The sequence below is a fragment of the Manduca sexta genome, chromosome 1 (genome assembly GCF_014839805.1).
Source record: "Manduca sexta isolate Smith_Timp_Sample1 chromosome 1, JHU_Msex_v1.0, whole genome shotgun sequence".
In the NCBI taxonomy this organism is placed as follows: Eukaryota; Metazoa; Arthropoda; class Insecta; order Lepidoptera; family Sphingidae; genus Manduca; species Manduca sexta.
Window position 1 is genome coordinate 2,744,062 of NC_051115.1, and position 14,885 is coordinate 2,758,946.

The 14,885-nt window shown below is 36.9% G+C and overlaps 2 protein-coding genes across 3 annotated transcripts; one reads left to right on the forward strand and one right to left on the reverse strand.

Annotated features, from left to right (window-relative positions):
- Window positions 1-4,623: 4,623 nt before the first annotated feature.
- LOC115447687 lies at window positions 4,624-7,286 on the forward strand. The gene is made up of 2 exons (XM_030174876.2): window positions 4,624-4,810; window positions 6,397-7,286. The coding sequence occupies exons 1-2, from the start codon at window positions 4,795-4,797 to the stop codon at window positions 7,239-7,241; spliced, it is 861 nt and encodes a 286-aa protein (XP_030030736.2). The 5' UTR covers window positions 4,624-4,794; the 3' UTR covers window positions 7,242-7,286.
- A 986-nt stretch (window positions 7,287-8,272) lies between these two features.
- Window positions 8,273-10,158, reverse strand: LOC115447686. 2 transcript variants are annotated; one of them, XM_030174874.2, is made up of 2 exons: window positions 10,038-10,158; window positions 8,273-9,485 (listed from the first exon to the last, which is right to left on the reverse strand). In XM_030174874.2, exons 1-2 carry the CDS (start codon window positions 10,066-10,068, stop codon window positions 8,296-8,298), a joined length of 1,221 nt encoding a protein of 406 aa, XP_030030734.2. In that variant the 5' UTR covers window positions 10,069-10,158; the 3' UTR covers window positions 8,273-8,295. The 2 variants fall into 2 exon arrangements, with proteins under 2 accessions (XP_030030734.2, XP_030030735.2); XM_030174875.2 differs by lacking the exon at window positions 10,038-10,158 and adding an exon at window positions 9,895-10,030.
- Between the last annotated feature and the right edge of the window lie 4,727 nt (window positions 10,159-14,885).

Consider the following 14,885-nt stretch of genomic DNA (forward strand, 5'->3'; position numbering starts at 1 on the left):
AGAAAGAAAGCCATTGGTTGCAATAGACGGATTTACCCGCGTAGACGGAAAAGGCCCCAGATCTCATTTTCGCATGCCTTCTAAACGTTATTGCAGTTTTAGTAAATTGTGTAACTTAGATATTAGTTGGTTTAGTAGTATGGGTTTTTCAGTAGGAGCCGTTCAAGTATTTCTTAACGCAGTTTTTGAAGATTTTTGATCCCCCACCTCCTATTTAATGCGCTCTAACGTTTTCATGAACGCCCCCGCGCACCCTCCAAAAGTTATGTATGTAACTCTAGTGACAATTTTTTTTGGAATAATCACAATTATTTTACGCAATATACCGGAGTCGCTAAAATATATTATTGTTTTAAAATAAAAAAAAAAACAATGTTACGTAACGCTTCGTACGAGCCGTCCCTCCCCACAAAATTGCGTTACGTAATACTTGAACGGCTCCTTAGCAAAACGGGGCAATAGGTCTTCGGTGTGAAATAGAGTGAACGTTATAAAATCCCCGTGCAATTTGTTGGTAGGATATATTTTATATCCGCCCAGATAGCGTACACAAGGTGTTAAAACCCGCCATAGTGGCTCACGTTGATCACCGCAATGTCTATTTCTGTCAAGCAGTGTGTAGTCACTGTTGTAGGTTTGAACATTGTAGCCAGTGTAACTACTGGGCTTATCACTTAAAGCATCAGAATGTTTGCCGGCAAACATGACAGCTATATGACATTACGCGTGTCACCTTATTATGTAGTATGTAAGGTTATATTCCCGTGACACATGTAAATGTCATGTAGCTGTCATGTTTGCCGGCAAACATTCCGATGCTTTATGGATTAATTAACATCTCGTGTCTTAGACGAGCACTGAATACCAAATACTTTGTAATTCAAGGTGTTGTTTCTACTGTTTATGGATCGTATCGCTTACCATTGAACGGCAAGCTCGTCTCGTCATTCAAAGCAATACAAAACATACCAAGATTCACATATGAGAGGCCCACCACCAGTAAAGTAAGTGCAATGAAGTCAATATGAATGATTCTTTTACTAATAACTATTTAAGCAGTTTATTACTATTTTTCTTATCTGCATACAAAGTAGTAAAAGGAATAAGTTCTAGGAAATATTAAAAAAAAAACAATGTTGGGGTTGTCTAGTTCTAGAACCACACCATTGTAATATACTGCATTATATTATTTGTCAAAACATGTTAATATTGAAAAGTTTATTTATACAGAGACATTTTGATATTGCGTTACTTAATGAAACCACATACTCGTCTTCACCTTTGCTGACATTGTGCCAAAAATCATCCATTAATAACGGATGCTTTCACCAAAAATCCTGGTTTTAGTTTTCTGATTTGGGTTATTTTGTAGTATAATGCGAATAGGCGTGTGTAAGTATTTCGGACTGAAAGTGTGATGTCGCTGCAACGAATTCTCTTAGTAGTAGTAATGGCATTAGGGCGCGTAAAATTAAAATTACTTTTTATTAATATTTATTTTGTTCGAAACTTACACTTTTTCATTTTAAATTTACGGCTCAAGTAACTTATTGTACTGTTATTTCCAAGTAGATAAGTATGCGGTTTCATTTAGTAACGCAATGTCAAAATGACCGTTTATACTGCCCACTGTTGGGCACTGATCGCCTCTACGACTGAGAGTTTTTCGTCTACCACACTGTAGTGCAAAGACTTAACATACCCTCGAAATTCATTGAAGAACTCAGGTATGCAGGTTTCCTTTTCCTTCACCGTTGAAGCAAGCGATAATTCACAAAGAATACGTATATCAGAAATGCATGCATATCAAGATATGAAATGATTTATTTGAATCCGTAAAATGTTATATATTATTTAGATTCCGTCAATATTAACTCTACCACCAGTTCGAGCAGTTCTCACCAGAGAACGGGCAAGAATTAGTGTTGCTATTTTCAAAATCAGTTTAAGGTAAAACATCGTGAGGAAATTTGCATACCTGTGATTCTCTATAGGAATTTCGAGGGTGTGTGAAGTCTGCCCGCACTACAGCGTGATGGACTAAGGCCTAATCTCTCAGTAGTAGAGGAGGTCCGTGCAGTGGGACAGTATATAATACAGGGCTGATATTTATTGTTAACGGCTGTTAAACTCCGCCATGCTTTTCTCTCCCTTTTTAGTTCAATCTATAATTAATTTATTTTTAGGGCTCGTCCATTAACTACGTGAGGATTTAAGGGTCTGAAACGAAATCACGAAAAAGCATAAGGAGGGGGACGGGGACATGTAATGAGATTTCACGTGGATGTTATTTGGGTACGGGGGAAAGGGTGTTCTTAAACCTCACTACATATCACCAGAGGAGGGGATTAAAAAGTCACTAACAATATCACGTGATTAATGGACCACCCCTTATATTTCACCTCGTAGATAGAAAATGTAAGTAGAACAGTTTAAAACCACTTTGACCATGTTTCAGTCAAACCGTTGATTTAAAATTACAATAAAGATGTGTAGGTAAGAAAAAGCTAATATCGAACCCAAAGCGGTCCACTTATTAAATCTTATAGCTATGTATGGTTTTTGGAGAGTAATTCGATGAAAAAAACGGTGTTTCACGAAAAAAAAAACATGAAAAAAGGTAGTTAACATCAAATTTACGTAAACAATGATCTAATATATGAATAACTAGCTTTTGCTGGCGGCTTCGCCTGCGTGAAGAAGTCCGAGATACATTTTTTTCCGACTTAGGTACTTGATAATATGTATCGTTATATTATAACAAAATTACTCAAAATCATTATAATTTGTGGCATATGTATTGTTCTGATGTATAACCAATATTACTGTAAAGTTTCATCCAAATTCGTTCAGTAGTTTTTTCGTGAAAGAGGAACAAACAGATCCATCCTCACAAACTTTCGCATTTATAATATTAGTAGGATATTAATATGAGATTTTAACACCTTGAACTACAAAGTATTGTTTGATATTCCACTGCGCTCGTCTGAGACATGAGATGTTAATTATTATGTCCAGTAGTTACACTGGCTACAATGTTCAAACCGGAACACAACAGTGAGTACACACTGCTTGACAGAAATAGACATTGCGGTGGTACCCAGGAGTCACATGAGATACCAGAAGAAGTAAAAAGTGGCCCGCTTTCATATTTTTAATATGGTTTATAGCTTTATAATAATTGTATTAATTTAATTTTATATAAGAAATAGTCATGATTATATTAGCTCATGTAATGTCGCTATGAATAATAAATAAATTGAAATGTAATTTGTTTTATTTTTTACAGGGTTGTACGTCCAATGAGAATGCTTTGAAATATGGTATTAGATTTATTATCATGTAAACAAACTCTTCAGCTTTTTACAGGGTCATTTTGACATTGCGTTTTAAAGAAACCACATACGTTAAAGAAAAGCAATAATATCAGCCCTGTATTATATACTGTCCCACTGTTGGGCACGGGCCTCCTCTACTACTGAGAGGCATTAGGCCTTAGTCCACCACCTTGTAGTGCGGATTGGTAGACTTCACACACCCTCAAAATTCCTGTAGAGTTTCTCAGGTATGCAGGCTTCGTCACGATGTTTTCCTTCACCGTTAAAGCAAGCGATAATTTACAAAGAATACACACATAATTTTAGAAAAGTCAGAGGTGTGTTTGGGATTTGAAACTGCGGACATTCGTCTCGGCAGTCCGTTCCGCAACCAACTAGGCTATCGCCGCTTATAAAGAAAAAAATGTTGGGTACATAATTTGAAGGCGCCCTTTCCTTGACCCGCGCCGAGCACAGCCACGCTGGACAAACTGACACGGCGCGGCAATCCGTGGAATGAAACGGTACATGACATGCTGTGCCATGATTGATCATACTGGTGGTAGGTCTCTCATATGTGAGACTCCGCCTGGGTAGGTACCACCGCAATGTATTTCTGTCAAGCAGTGTGTAGTCACTTGTGTTCCGGTTTGAACATTGTAGTCAGTGTAACTACTGGACATAATTAACATCTCGACGTATATAGATACGCACGTCCATAGTAACTATTTATTCAAAATTTGAACTAAAATGGCAACCAAAACGTCACTGTTATAACCTGTTCAGCTATCTACTAGAAATTTCTTAAACACAAAAACAAAAACATGATTAGTCTTACTTATAAACTTGTTTAGGTGATTAAGAATTGCTTAATTAGCTGTCAAAAACATATTTTTTTAAGAGGCAAGATGGCGAGTTTTGACTTACAGCTGATCGAGTAAATTTGTGTTTTAACTAAGCACATCGATATAATATGTACTACGTTCAGCTGAATTGAACTGTTATCCATTCAAACTGATTTTAGTATGATGTCAATATTGATGCTTGTGGCTGCGTACGGAGCGGCGCTCCTAATATATAGACGGTAGTCTAAGTGCAAACTTGGATGAGAATAAAAAATATTAGTGAAATATGTAAAATTATTTGTTATTTGAGTGAATACGCAGGCGCAAACACGAATTTAAATAAATACATCCTAACAAAATAATTAAAGGATGCAAAATATAGCATGCAGGCTGGTTGAACGTTGTTCCTTTGCCAAATATCGTGATACAATTTGTTACATCGAGTTTCAAATCACGATTCTAAAGAAGTTTCACTTCAAAAACATGAAATCTACCAATTGATTAATGCATGACGATGTCTTTTTAAATTAAAAATGTGTTAAACACAGAATTGTTAATTGGTTTTTGTTCACATATTTGCGATTTATATTTTATGCGTAGAAGATTTTCTTTAGGCGACACAGACGGTCAAAATGTTAATAATATTATGTGAGTATTCAAGTTAATATTAAATCATGGGTTTCGAGATTTTTTGCCCAACATTGGGACACTAGCTTTTGCGCGCGGCTTCGCCCTCATATAACCATTTCCTGGGATAAATAGTAGACTGTTTCCTTCACAGGGTCCTAAACTATCTCCCTACCAAGTTTGATCGAAATCCGTGGAGTTTCCGCAGGGCACGCAACGGAACGTAATATTTTTAATTTATGCTCCGCTCCTACTGGTCATAGCGTGATGGTATATAGCCAATAGCCTTCCTCGATAAATGAGCTATCAAACACTAAAATAATTTTAAAATTCGTACCAGTAGTTCCTGAGATTAGCGCGTTCAAACTCTTCAGCTTTATATAATAGTATAGATTATAAGAACAGAGTGCGGTGGCGAGGTTGTATCGCATACGACCACCTCTCAGATCTCGGGTACGAATCTCGGGTTGGTGATATTGAGTTTACTAGTCAATGTAAACCTAGATTTTAAATGTAAGTCTGATATTGCGATAGGCTTTCCCTGTATTATATGGAACTGGCGGCAAGAATTAGGTCCTCTGGTTACACCTTAGCCTTCCTTGGAGATAAACGAGTGATATATCATTGTTAATAGATGCTCAAAATTACTTTTGCTTAATTGCTAGCTTATTGAATTAAGCAATATTTTTTTTTTAGAAAAATTTTAACTAGTTTAAAAAAACATATAAAAAAAGTGCTGATTTAAATACGTATGAAATTTAATGTCCGATCGATACCAACCGTCGATATATATAAATGAATTTCTATTTCCCTTGGTCATCGCAACACGCGTGAGCTGATGGAAGAATTTCTCATTTTTTTTTCTTGTGTTAATTATTGTCAGAAGGTTCTTATGAAAGAAAAAAATTAAGAAGTTGAGCGGAACATTAGGAAATTTTAAAATAACGTCAAAATAAATTTTACGTAACTGTCATTTGTTTGAAATAACTGTCAGCGATTGACAGAATGCGTGAATCGTAGAACATTACAATAATAAACACTATCCCTCTTATTCATAGACGTGATTTTTCTAAGGACAGAACATTGCTGGCGCCTTATTCTCTATCCCGCACGTTATTTTGACAGTGCGTAACAAGCACGTAACACAACGGATCATGTTTAGGACTATAGAAATTTGACTTAAAGAATACCATTCCACGCACATTTCTCGAAGATAACATGACACGGCCGCGTTACGCGTTTACACTATCATACAGAATAAGGGCCCTGTTATACCAACTCAGCTTTGTTTATCTGACAGCTTGCTGTTTGTTCAGCTTTGTTCATCTGACAGCCAATTAGATTGAAGTTGTATCTCAATGTTAGCCAATCACAACGGCTCTATGTCTACGTACTGCGAAGGCTGCCATGCCGTCAGCACTGAGAAACAGACTTGTTATCACAGCAATGCTCCGTCCTTAGATAAATAACGTCTAAGAATAAGGGGGTATGTTTTTGAGTAATATTTTTTTATTAATAATACCAATTCGAATTCAATATTCATAGTTAAGACAGAACAACGTTTGTGGGATCAGTTAGTAATCAATAAAAATATTGTTTATTTACAGGCATAATACAAGTTGCCATAGCAAGGAATCTGGAAAAAGATTTAAAAAAACCGAGACATAATTATATGCAAGAGCCTAGTCTCATGCCTGCTGATTTAGACTACAGTAGTCTCTTTCCAAGTGACTACAAACCTCAACTCCCTGACGAAATCCTGGCAGTTTTGCACGACGAAAATACTGACAGCAATTTTGATAAGACAAAAAAAGACCAACCGTCCAGACTTAATTTTGCTAAATGGTTTGAAGATGCCATGTCCAATAAAAAACCAACGGTTGTAAAAGAAGTAAAACCAAATTGCACTGAACAGAAGTTGGAGGACATCATTCATCACCTGTCAATATTGAATGACAATATTGAAGAACTAAAGACCATTATGAAATCGAACAACGCTTATTTGGTAATGAAAGTCCCAAATCGTCCGAAACAAAGGAGGAAGAGAGACGTTAATTCTACTAAAGTTGATAATGACGTAAAAACTGACAACAAAACTGAAGGCGGACGGAGGTACATGTCAATTGTGGACACACCGAATGATGTAAAAACCAAACTACTTTTCTACTTAGACGAAGCATTCAAAGAAATAGATAAGAAAATCGAGCCTCTTAACATATTAAAAAAAACCTATGTCGACAACAATTATTTCAAAATTGGGTACATTGTGGCAAACATTGACACTTTGGAGATTAATTTGAAAAAAATGAAGGATGAAATGGATGAAAACAAACATCTGTGGGATGACAGGAAAGTTCTAGAACTTTTTGACAGACTGAAAGCGTCTGACAACGTCCTGACAAGTTTGCTTGATTCAGTCAAACTTTACGTTGATATGAAGAATGTTTATTAATTTAATAAAGCATCTTTTAGGTTATATTCTTATTTTCGGGTTTAAGCCTTGTTTATTTTTGTGTTTTGGACCCCGCAGTTAATACCGGGGGAAACCTGCGAATGGGATGCTACAATCCACCGGCTTAGCGACTGAAGGACCCTGGAGGAAAGCTAGGAGGGAATAATTGGGAAGAAAGTGGGAAGGATAAGGAAACCTTTCAGCATAGGAGGAGGGGATAAGGTTAGGAAAGGTTCGCGAGCCCTTATAGGCCTTAATGTGAATTGGCAACTATGAGGTATACACACTTAACTGTGTGCTTAGGGCCGCGACAATGTCCCCCCGTACGGGCGTGCATTTGGTATAGAGACTGAGCGCACAAGAATTGCCTCGGGAGGAGTTGTTACTGTAATTATGTTCTTTGTTTCGGTATATTTGTTAATACCGATTGTACTTACTTATAATATAATATCAGCCCTGTATTATATACTGTTCCACTGTTGGGCACGGGCCTCCTCTACTACTGAGAGGGATTATTCCTTAGTCCACCACGTTGGCCCAGTGCGGATTGGTAGACTTCACACACCTTCGAAAATTCCTATGAAGAATTTCCCAGGTATGCAGGTTTCCTCACGATGTACTTACTTAGAAAAACATAAAACGATCTTATTACCTAACACAAACACAATAACACGTAAATTTTATTACCACTTGAAGTGGTAAAGCACTCAAATACACATAGTCACACATTACGTGGTTATACACAACCCACGGTATTCGCTTCGAAGTCACTTGTAGTTATCGCTCTTGATCGCGTTGCAAATAAGACTGACTTGCGACGGCCGCGCACGCCCATTTCATACCCAGCTGCATTACCATGGGTGTATGTGGAACATTCTCGAAATATCCGGAATGGTAGGGAACTCTCTAGTCAAATAAATGTTATCTGGTTTCCACGATATTCTAGAAACATCGAGATTTTTCGAGAACGTTCCATCGTCGAACCTTCCACATTCGGGAAGGCGTTTCATCGGGGAGTGATACTAACAATACTCTTTAAATATTTTTAACTTTATTAATGTAATAAAATATAATTTATATAATTGTTAATATTTTTTACGGATTCACTGTCCATTCTATCTATCGATTTTTTCACATAATCGATTAAAGTTTGCGATATGTCGACTATGTCGTTCCGTTTACCGTCACTCCATTCAGTCAAACTATTTTTAATATCATTCCATTCTAACGAATTCATCTCGTTCCCTGGTAGATTCTTATCGAATATATCAACCATGTTCATAAAAGCTATAGTTTTGTTTATCCTTTTGTCTATATGTCCTGTAACTATAAATGGTTTATGTTTATTTGCTATAATGTTTCTTATTATTATCAGAAAAGGGCGTAATCTATCAATGTCGTAGCTCTCTGCCTTTTGGATTCCTTGGTAAAATATTTTCGTCGAGTCATCCGACATAATAGCACTATATTCATTATTTTTAAAGGTTTCTGTGAAAGCATCCGTTGCTTGTTTTAATTTCACATCATTGTTTGTTAGTATAATCGTCAACACATCAGTGACAAATTTACTAAAGGTATTATCCGTGCGGCAAACACCGAACTTAATGCACGCATGTTTCAATTCCATTTGAATAACATCTTTCACTTCTTTTTCTACGATATTGACCGCCATTTTGTTTCGTAACAAATCCTTCTTAGCCAAATCTGCTAACATGAAACTAACTAACCTATTCAATAAACCATTCGAAACATCGATAGCGTTTAAAATTACTTTTTGGGTTCCGTGCCGAGTTTTTATAGTTTGATTTTGTGTTTCGACGATGAATTTAAGGAATTGTGTATCGTAAGTTTTTGATATTGCGTCAATACGCCGTTTTAAATTGTAGTCGTTTACTTTTTCCTTCAAGGAATCGAAAACGGACAATGATTGTTTATACACATGTTTGAGAAATTCATTAGCTTTGTCGTCTTTAATTTTATGTGCATTCGTGTAGAAAGCATTGGATGTTTCGTTCTTAGAGTTATACTTCTCAGTTGGCACACTAATATTATCTGTGGCGTAAAAACTTTGGTCGACTAACTTCATCCTATTTGTTTCGTCTCTAGACCTTTTTTCAAGATGTGTGAATGATTTTAATCTATCATTATGTTTGACTGTCTGCAATGTGTATTTATAATTCCAGTTTGGTCCCAAATCTATGATGCCGTCGATTTTGACGTTCACTGCTTGGAATGTTGGTAGTACTGGAAAACAATATAATTTTGGTATAAAAAGACGTGTAGAACAATTAATGTACAACAACATATGCCATAAAAAAGAGCCGATCGTCTAAGAATAAACGACATAAACTAAAATATAACTACGCTAATACTAACGCATCCTCAACTTTGAATTACAAAGCATATTTTATTACTTTGAATGACGAGACGAGCTTGCCGTTCGCCTGATGGTTAGCGATACGATCCATAAACAGTAAAAACACCAACACCTTGAATTACAAAGTATTGTTTGGTATTCCACTGCGCTCGCCAAGATATGAGATGTTAAGTCTTATGTCAAGTAGTTGCACTGGCTACAATATTCTTCAAATCGGAACACAACAGCGACTACACACTGCTGCTTGGCGGCAATAGACATTGCGGTGGTACCTACCCAGGTGGACTCTCACATATGAGACAAAGCATTGTTATTACAGTGCCGCTACTGCCTCAGACAAGAGATGTGAAGTCCCACAATGCCCGATAATTACGCTAGTTACAATATCCCTCAAACTTGAACACAAGTAAAACACTTACGTAAAAACAATATCCAAGTAAATCTAAACATGCTACTGATACGGAAGTTGTATATAAAATATTTATTGCGTTCGGATTTACTACCTCGTTTAAACTAAATCGAAAATTATAACACGAGACGAATAAATTCGTCTACAAGCACGAGTTAGTATACTTAAAGTTCCAACAGGAACTTCTGTGACGTAGTTTTTTTTTGTAGTCTTTTATATACGCCCGGATAGCGACCACCGTAAAAAAGGTGTTAAAACACGCCAGTGGCCCTGTGTATCACGTTCTGGGATCAGCTTGTGTATAATAATATCAGCCCTGTATTATACTGTCCCGCTGCTGCACGGGCCTCCTTTACTACTTAGAGGGATTAGGCCTTAGTCCACCACGCTGTAGTGCGGATTGGTAGACTTCACACACCTTCGAAATTCCTATAGAATAGTTCCCTGGTATGCAGGTTTAATATTGGTCAATGATTATTGTGAATCGCTGGCGGATCTAATTAAATAAATCAAGATACTGTGAGTTCCTTATGCATAGATCAGACCGTCAGCAACAAGTGTTTTTTATTTTTAAAATGTAGGCAGAGTTCGCAATTGACGACTAACACTTCAGTCCGCCTCAAACAATATACACTTTAGAAACTTCGAAAGTAAAATTAAACAACAATCTTTATTCTTAACTGATATTTCGGTCACGGTGGCCAATCTCAAACAAGATCTGCCAAATACGCAGGAGATATTATAGTGCACAAGTGTGTGCAATACACAAGAACTCTCTGTTCCTTCTCATAGTCCGGTGAGACGGCAGACATAACTAGAGAGAAACACGGGACCAAAGGCTTCATGTGCAGAGGCACGGGGATATCACATCGAAAACTTCCTAACTCCGAGATCCGACTGAGTAAATTTACGAAGAAAACTCATTCACAATTATTTTAGTCCACCCGGGATCTCATAGCGGTAGTCCTACTTGTACTGTGTATAATTACAACTACGCCACCAAGGCAAAATCCGATAACATCAATTAGTAGTATTTTTTTTAGACTGCTTCGGTGGCGTAGTTGTACTGCATGCCCGGTACGACAGCGCTCTGAGGCCCTGGATTAGAATTCCGGATCGGGCAAAGTGATATTTGGGTTTTTCTGCTCAATGTCCCGGAGTATGGAATTTGTCCCTGATATGGCGATAGGCTCGCCCCCTATCATGGGACGGAACACACTGGCAAAAAGTGGGTGTCTTGGTTGCGCCTCTGCATACCCTTTCGGGGATAAATGCGTGATGTGTGTAGTTTTATTTTAACTCCAAACCAGGCTTGTGTAGTGGTAAGGTTTCGTGTCCATTTGGATAGCGATCAGCACCACGATTTAAACCCACCATGTTAGCGCACGTGAGCGAGTTGCAGGACCAGCAACAAACAGATCGCATTAACTGTGTCGACTGGCGAGTATATCTCATCTTATCAGCCTACAACTGTCCACTGCTGAACATAGGCCTCCCTAGAGCGCGCCACGTTGCTCGGTCCTCCGCTCTCCTCATCCAGCGTCCTGTGATCCTGCGAATGTCGTCGAATCAGCGGGTCGGAGGCAGGGCCGTAGCTAGATTTGAATTTAAGGTAGGGCAGTTGTTATTACAAGCCGGGCGGAAATAAAAATATTTCTAGATCTGATCTGCTCAATCGAATTTTGGTTTTGTTAGTCTCGACTTGTGAACGTGAGCAAGAAAAAAGGTTAATACTTACGTAATTGTTAAGGTAATATACAGATTGTAACAAAATTCCCTTAAATCTCGAAAGAGGGTCATTTCACCCATCAATACGAACAACTCTTACTATGGGACCAACTTCCAAATAGTAAAATAAAAAAACCCGCTGCTCCATATATTTTCATTGAGTAATAATGTACAATTTAGTTGATTATTAAGGTAGGGCATTAGTATTTTAAGGTAGGGCATTGCCCCACAATGCCCCCCCTAGCTACGGCCCTGGTCGGAGCTCGTCCTACGCTACGCTTACCGAGACGCGGTCTCGACTCTAGGACTCGTCTTTTCAGTTTATGCCATCTATCCATAAACATGTAGTGCGTAGCTGCATAACCTCCCTATAACTAAACGTGGCGACCATATATAAGGGGAATATGGATGGAAAAGCCAGTAGGGGTCGCCCGCACCGAACCTTCGAATGTCAGATGATATTGCTAGTAAAGGCCAGGTCATACCCTGAACCGGCGGGGATGCATGATTGATGAAGAGGAAGCGAGAGAAGTATGCCAGAATTGTGCAAAGTGGCAATCCAGTTTCTTCTATGTGATAGAAGCGTAATAATATATATGTATGTTATGTATTGTAAAAACGGCGATAGCCTACTTGGGTGTGGAACTGCTGCGTTGAATTTCTGCAGGTTCAAAACTCAAACACACTTCTTACTTTTCTTAAATTATGTACGTATTCTTTGTGAATTATCGCTTGCTTTTCCGGCAAAGGAAAATATCGTGAGAAACTTGCTTACTTGAGAAATTATTTATAGGGATTTTGAGGGTGTGTGAAGTCTACCAATCCTACAGCGTGGTGGACTAAGGCCTAATCCCTCTCAGTAGTAGAGGAGGCCCGTGCAGCAGTGGGACAGTGTATATCGTTACTTTACTTGGATCCCACACTGCTTACCATCAAGTTCTGTGCTTCAAAAATATTGCAGAAGATTGAGATAATTTTATCTCCTCTCGTGTCCATGATGAATAAGGATATAAAAGCAAATAAAAAACAAGAATAAATTGCAAAATTATAATCGTAGATACGAAGTAACATAGTCCATGAAGAAGCAAGAGTTACCATTAATTGTAATAACTCTTCAATAGTTGTTCCTTTTTAGATTTCCTTTATTTCTATCATTTAGGCAACATTATTTGTTGGCACGTTAGGAACGTTTCCACCGGCAACTTGAGCATTACCCGCGTAGTTTTGTCCGACACCGGGAAGGAGATCTAAATTCAAACCCAAAATACCTAAAACATAAAACACGAATTATAAAACATTTCATCCCTTCATTTTATAACATTTGGCGTCGTGTTGCGTCGAGGCCCGCAGCTCTAAAAGTTGCTTGTAAATTACAGATATAAATTACAAAAAACCATAAGTCATTAAATAAATCTGCAACAATGGCAACTATCAATAATAGGTTTTTTTGTAATAAAGCATTTGCAGAATACGTGCGCAATTTTAATTTGGAAAAATACTGAATTATATTACGTAGTACCTATAGTGGCGCCTATGCTTGTGAACACACTTTGAACCATTAAACAGTATGTGAAATATAATATTATTATTTATATTCTTGAGTCAAAACAAAAAGTTCTAAGATTATATAGAGCGGATAAATTGGTAATAGGGTACCGGACTAATTTTTGTTCTTTACTATTATCAAATATTTACGTTATATAAATTATAACAGGAATTATTAAAATCCGGTAAAAAATTAACAAGTTATAAATCTTTGAATTTCGCTGTAAGTGGTATTTAGCAAGAAACAGAAAAGAGGCGAAATACCCACATTTGACGTCATCGGGAATTACGACACGTGCGAAAGAAAGAGATGAAACGATATCCTCACAACGCGCCCACTTCTGCACGTTACAATATTTGAAGTATGAATTACTAGCTCAATTTTTAGACAATTTTTATGCCGTTTTCGCAGGAGTGCTTCTTTTACGTATTATTTACCATTAAATATAGAACTATGAACTAAATCAAGCATAAGCGGGTTTCCTATTGGCAAGATAGTCATACAAAATTTTGCGGTCATGCGCTGTTTCAATCTTTTGTAAAATAGCAAAACACTAACGTAAAATACTTTTATTTTTCATATTTGTATATTTTCTGTAAATATTTTATTTTAATATTAATATCTAAAGACTCTGTGACATCTTGTCACACATTTCAAATAAGACTGCGGCTTATTTGAAATGTATTGGTAATTACTTTTGGAGCATAAATTTTGTCTTGATGTCCACTTTATAACTAACTATGTTGTTTAACTTTTTTTTTTAACAATGAAGGTAATTGTCTACACGCTTAGTAAGTAGTATATCGAGCCAATGTCCTCTTTATACACTTTATCAAGGCACCCTGGGTTATTTTTTTCATAATGGAGTATTTTGATTACTTGATTTTTTAGACTATTCTTGTTCTGTATCTGCTATTACTCGATGTTGGAAAAATTATCTATAAATAAACGGTGGCAACCTTAATATAAAAGAAGGCGCCCTTGTGGCAAAACTATTGTTTTTTTTATTAAACTAAGACGCAAAACAGAATACAATCAAAAACTATACCTAATTATACAATATACAAACATAAAACTAGATTGTATTCCTAAACTTGGCGCCCTTATACTATTTAATTACTTAAAGAGCGGACTAAGATAAATTAAAACTATTGAGTACTGTATTTAGTGAAAAAAATGGAACAAGAAAGTAGTATAAGTGTAACTTAAGAATAAATAAATAATTATTGATTGGCTGTAAGGGTCAATTTCTTCATTGATAGTATCATTTATAGTTATTACTATTGCTGCAATTATTGCTTTTCCTTTAACCGTTACTTTTACTTTAACAGTGCATGAAGAAGTTAGCTATAACTTCTGAATTTTATCACAAAGTTTCTTACCTAAAAGGTTGGCGTCTAATCCTAATACGGATTTGGCGTATGCGACCGAGGCGAGCTGAAATAAAAAAAAAAAACTAGAATTAGTTACTGTTTCTATTCCCGAAGGTGTAAGTAGAGATTTAACGAGTGGAAGACCGGTCTATTGCCATAAAGGTGTTGTTACAATATCCAGGCCTCCCAGTTTTTATAAAGTTATAGTTGG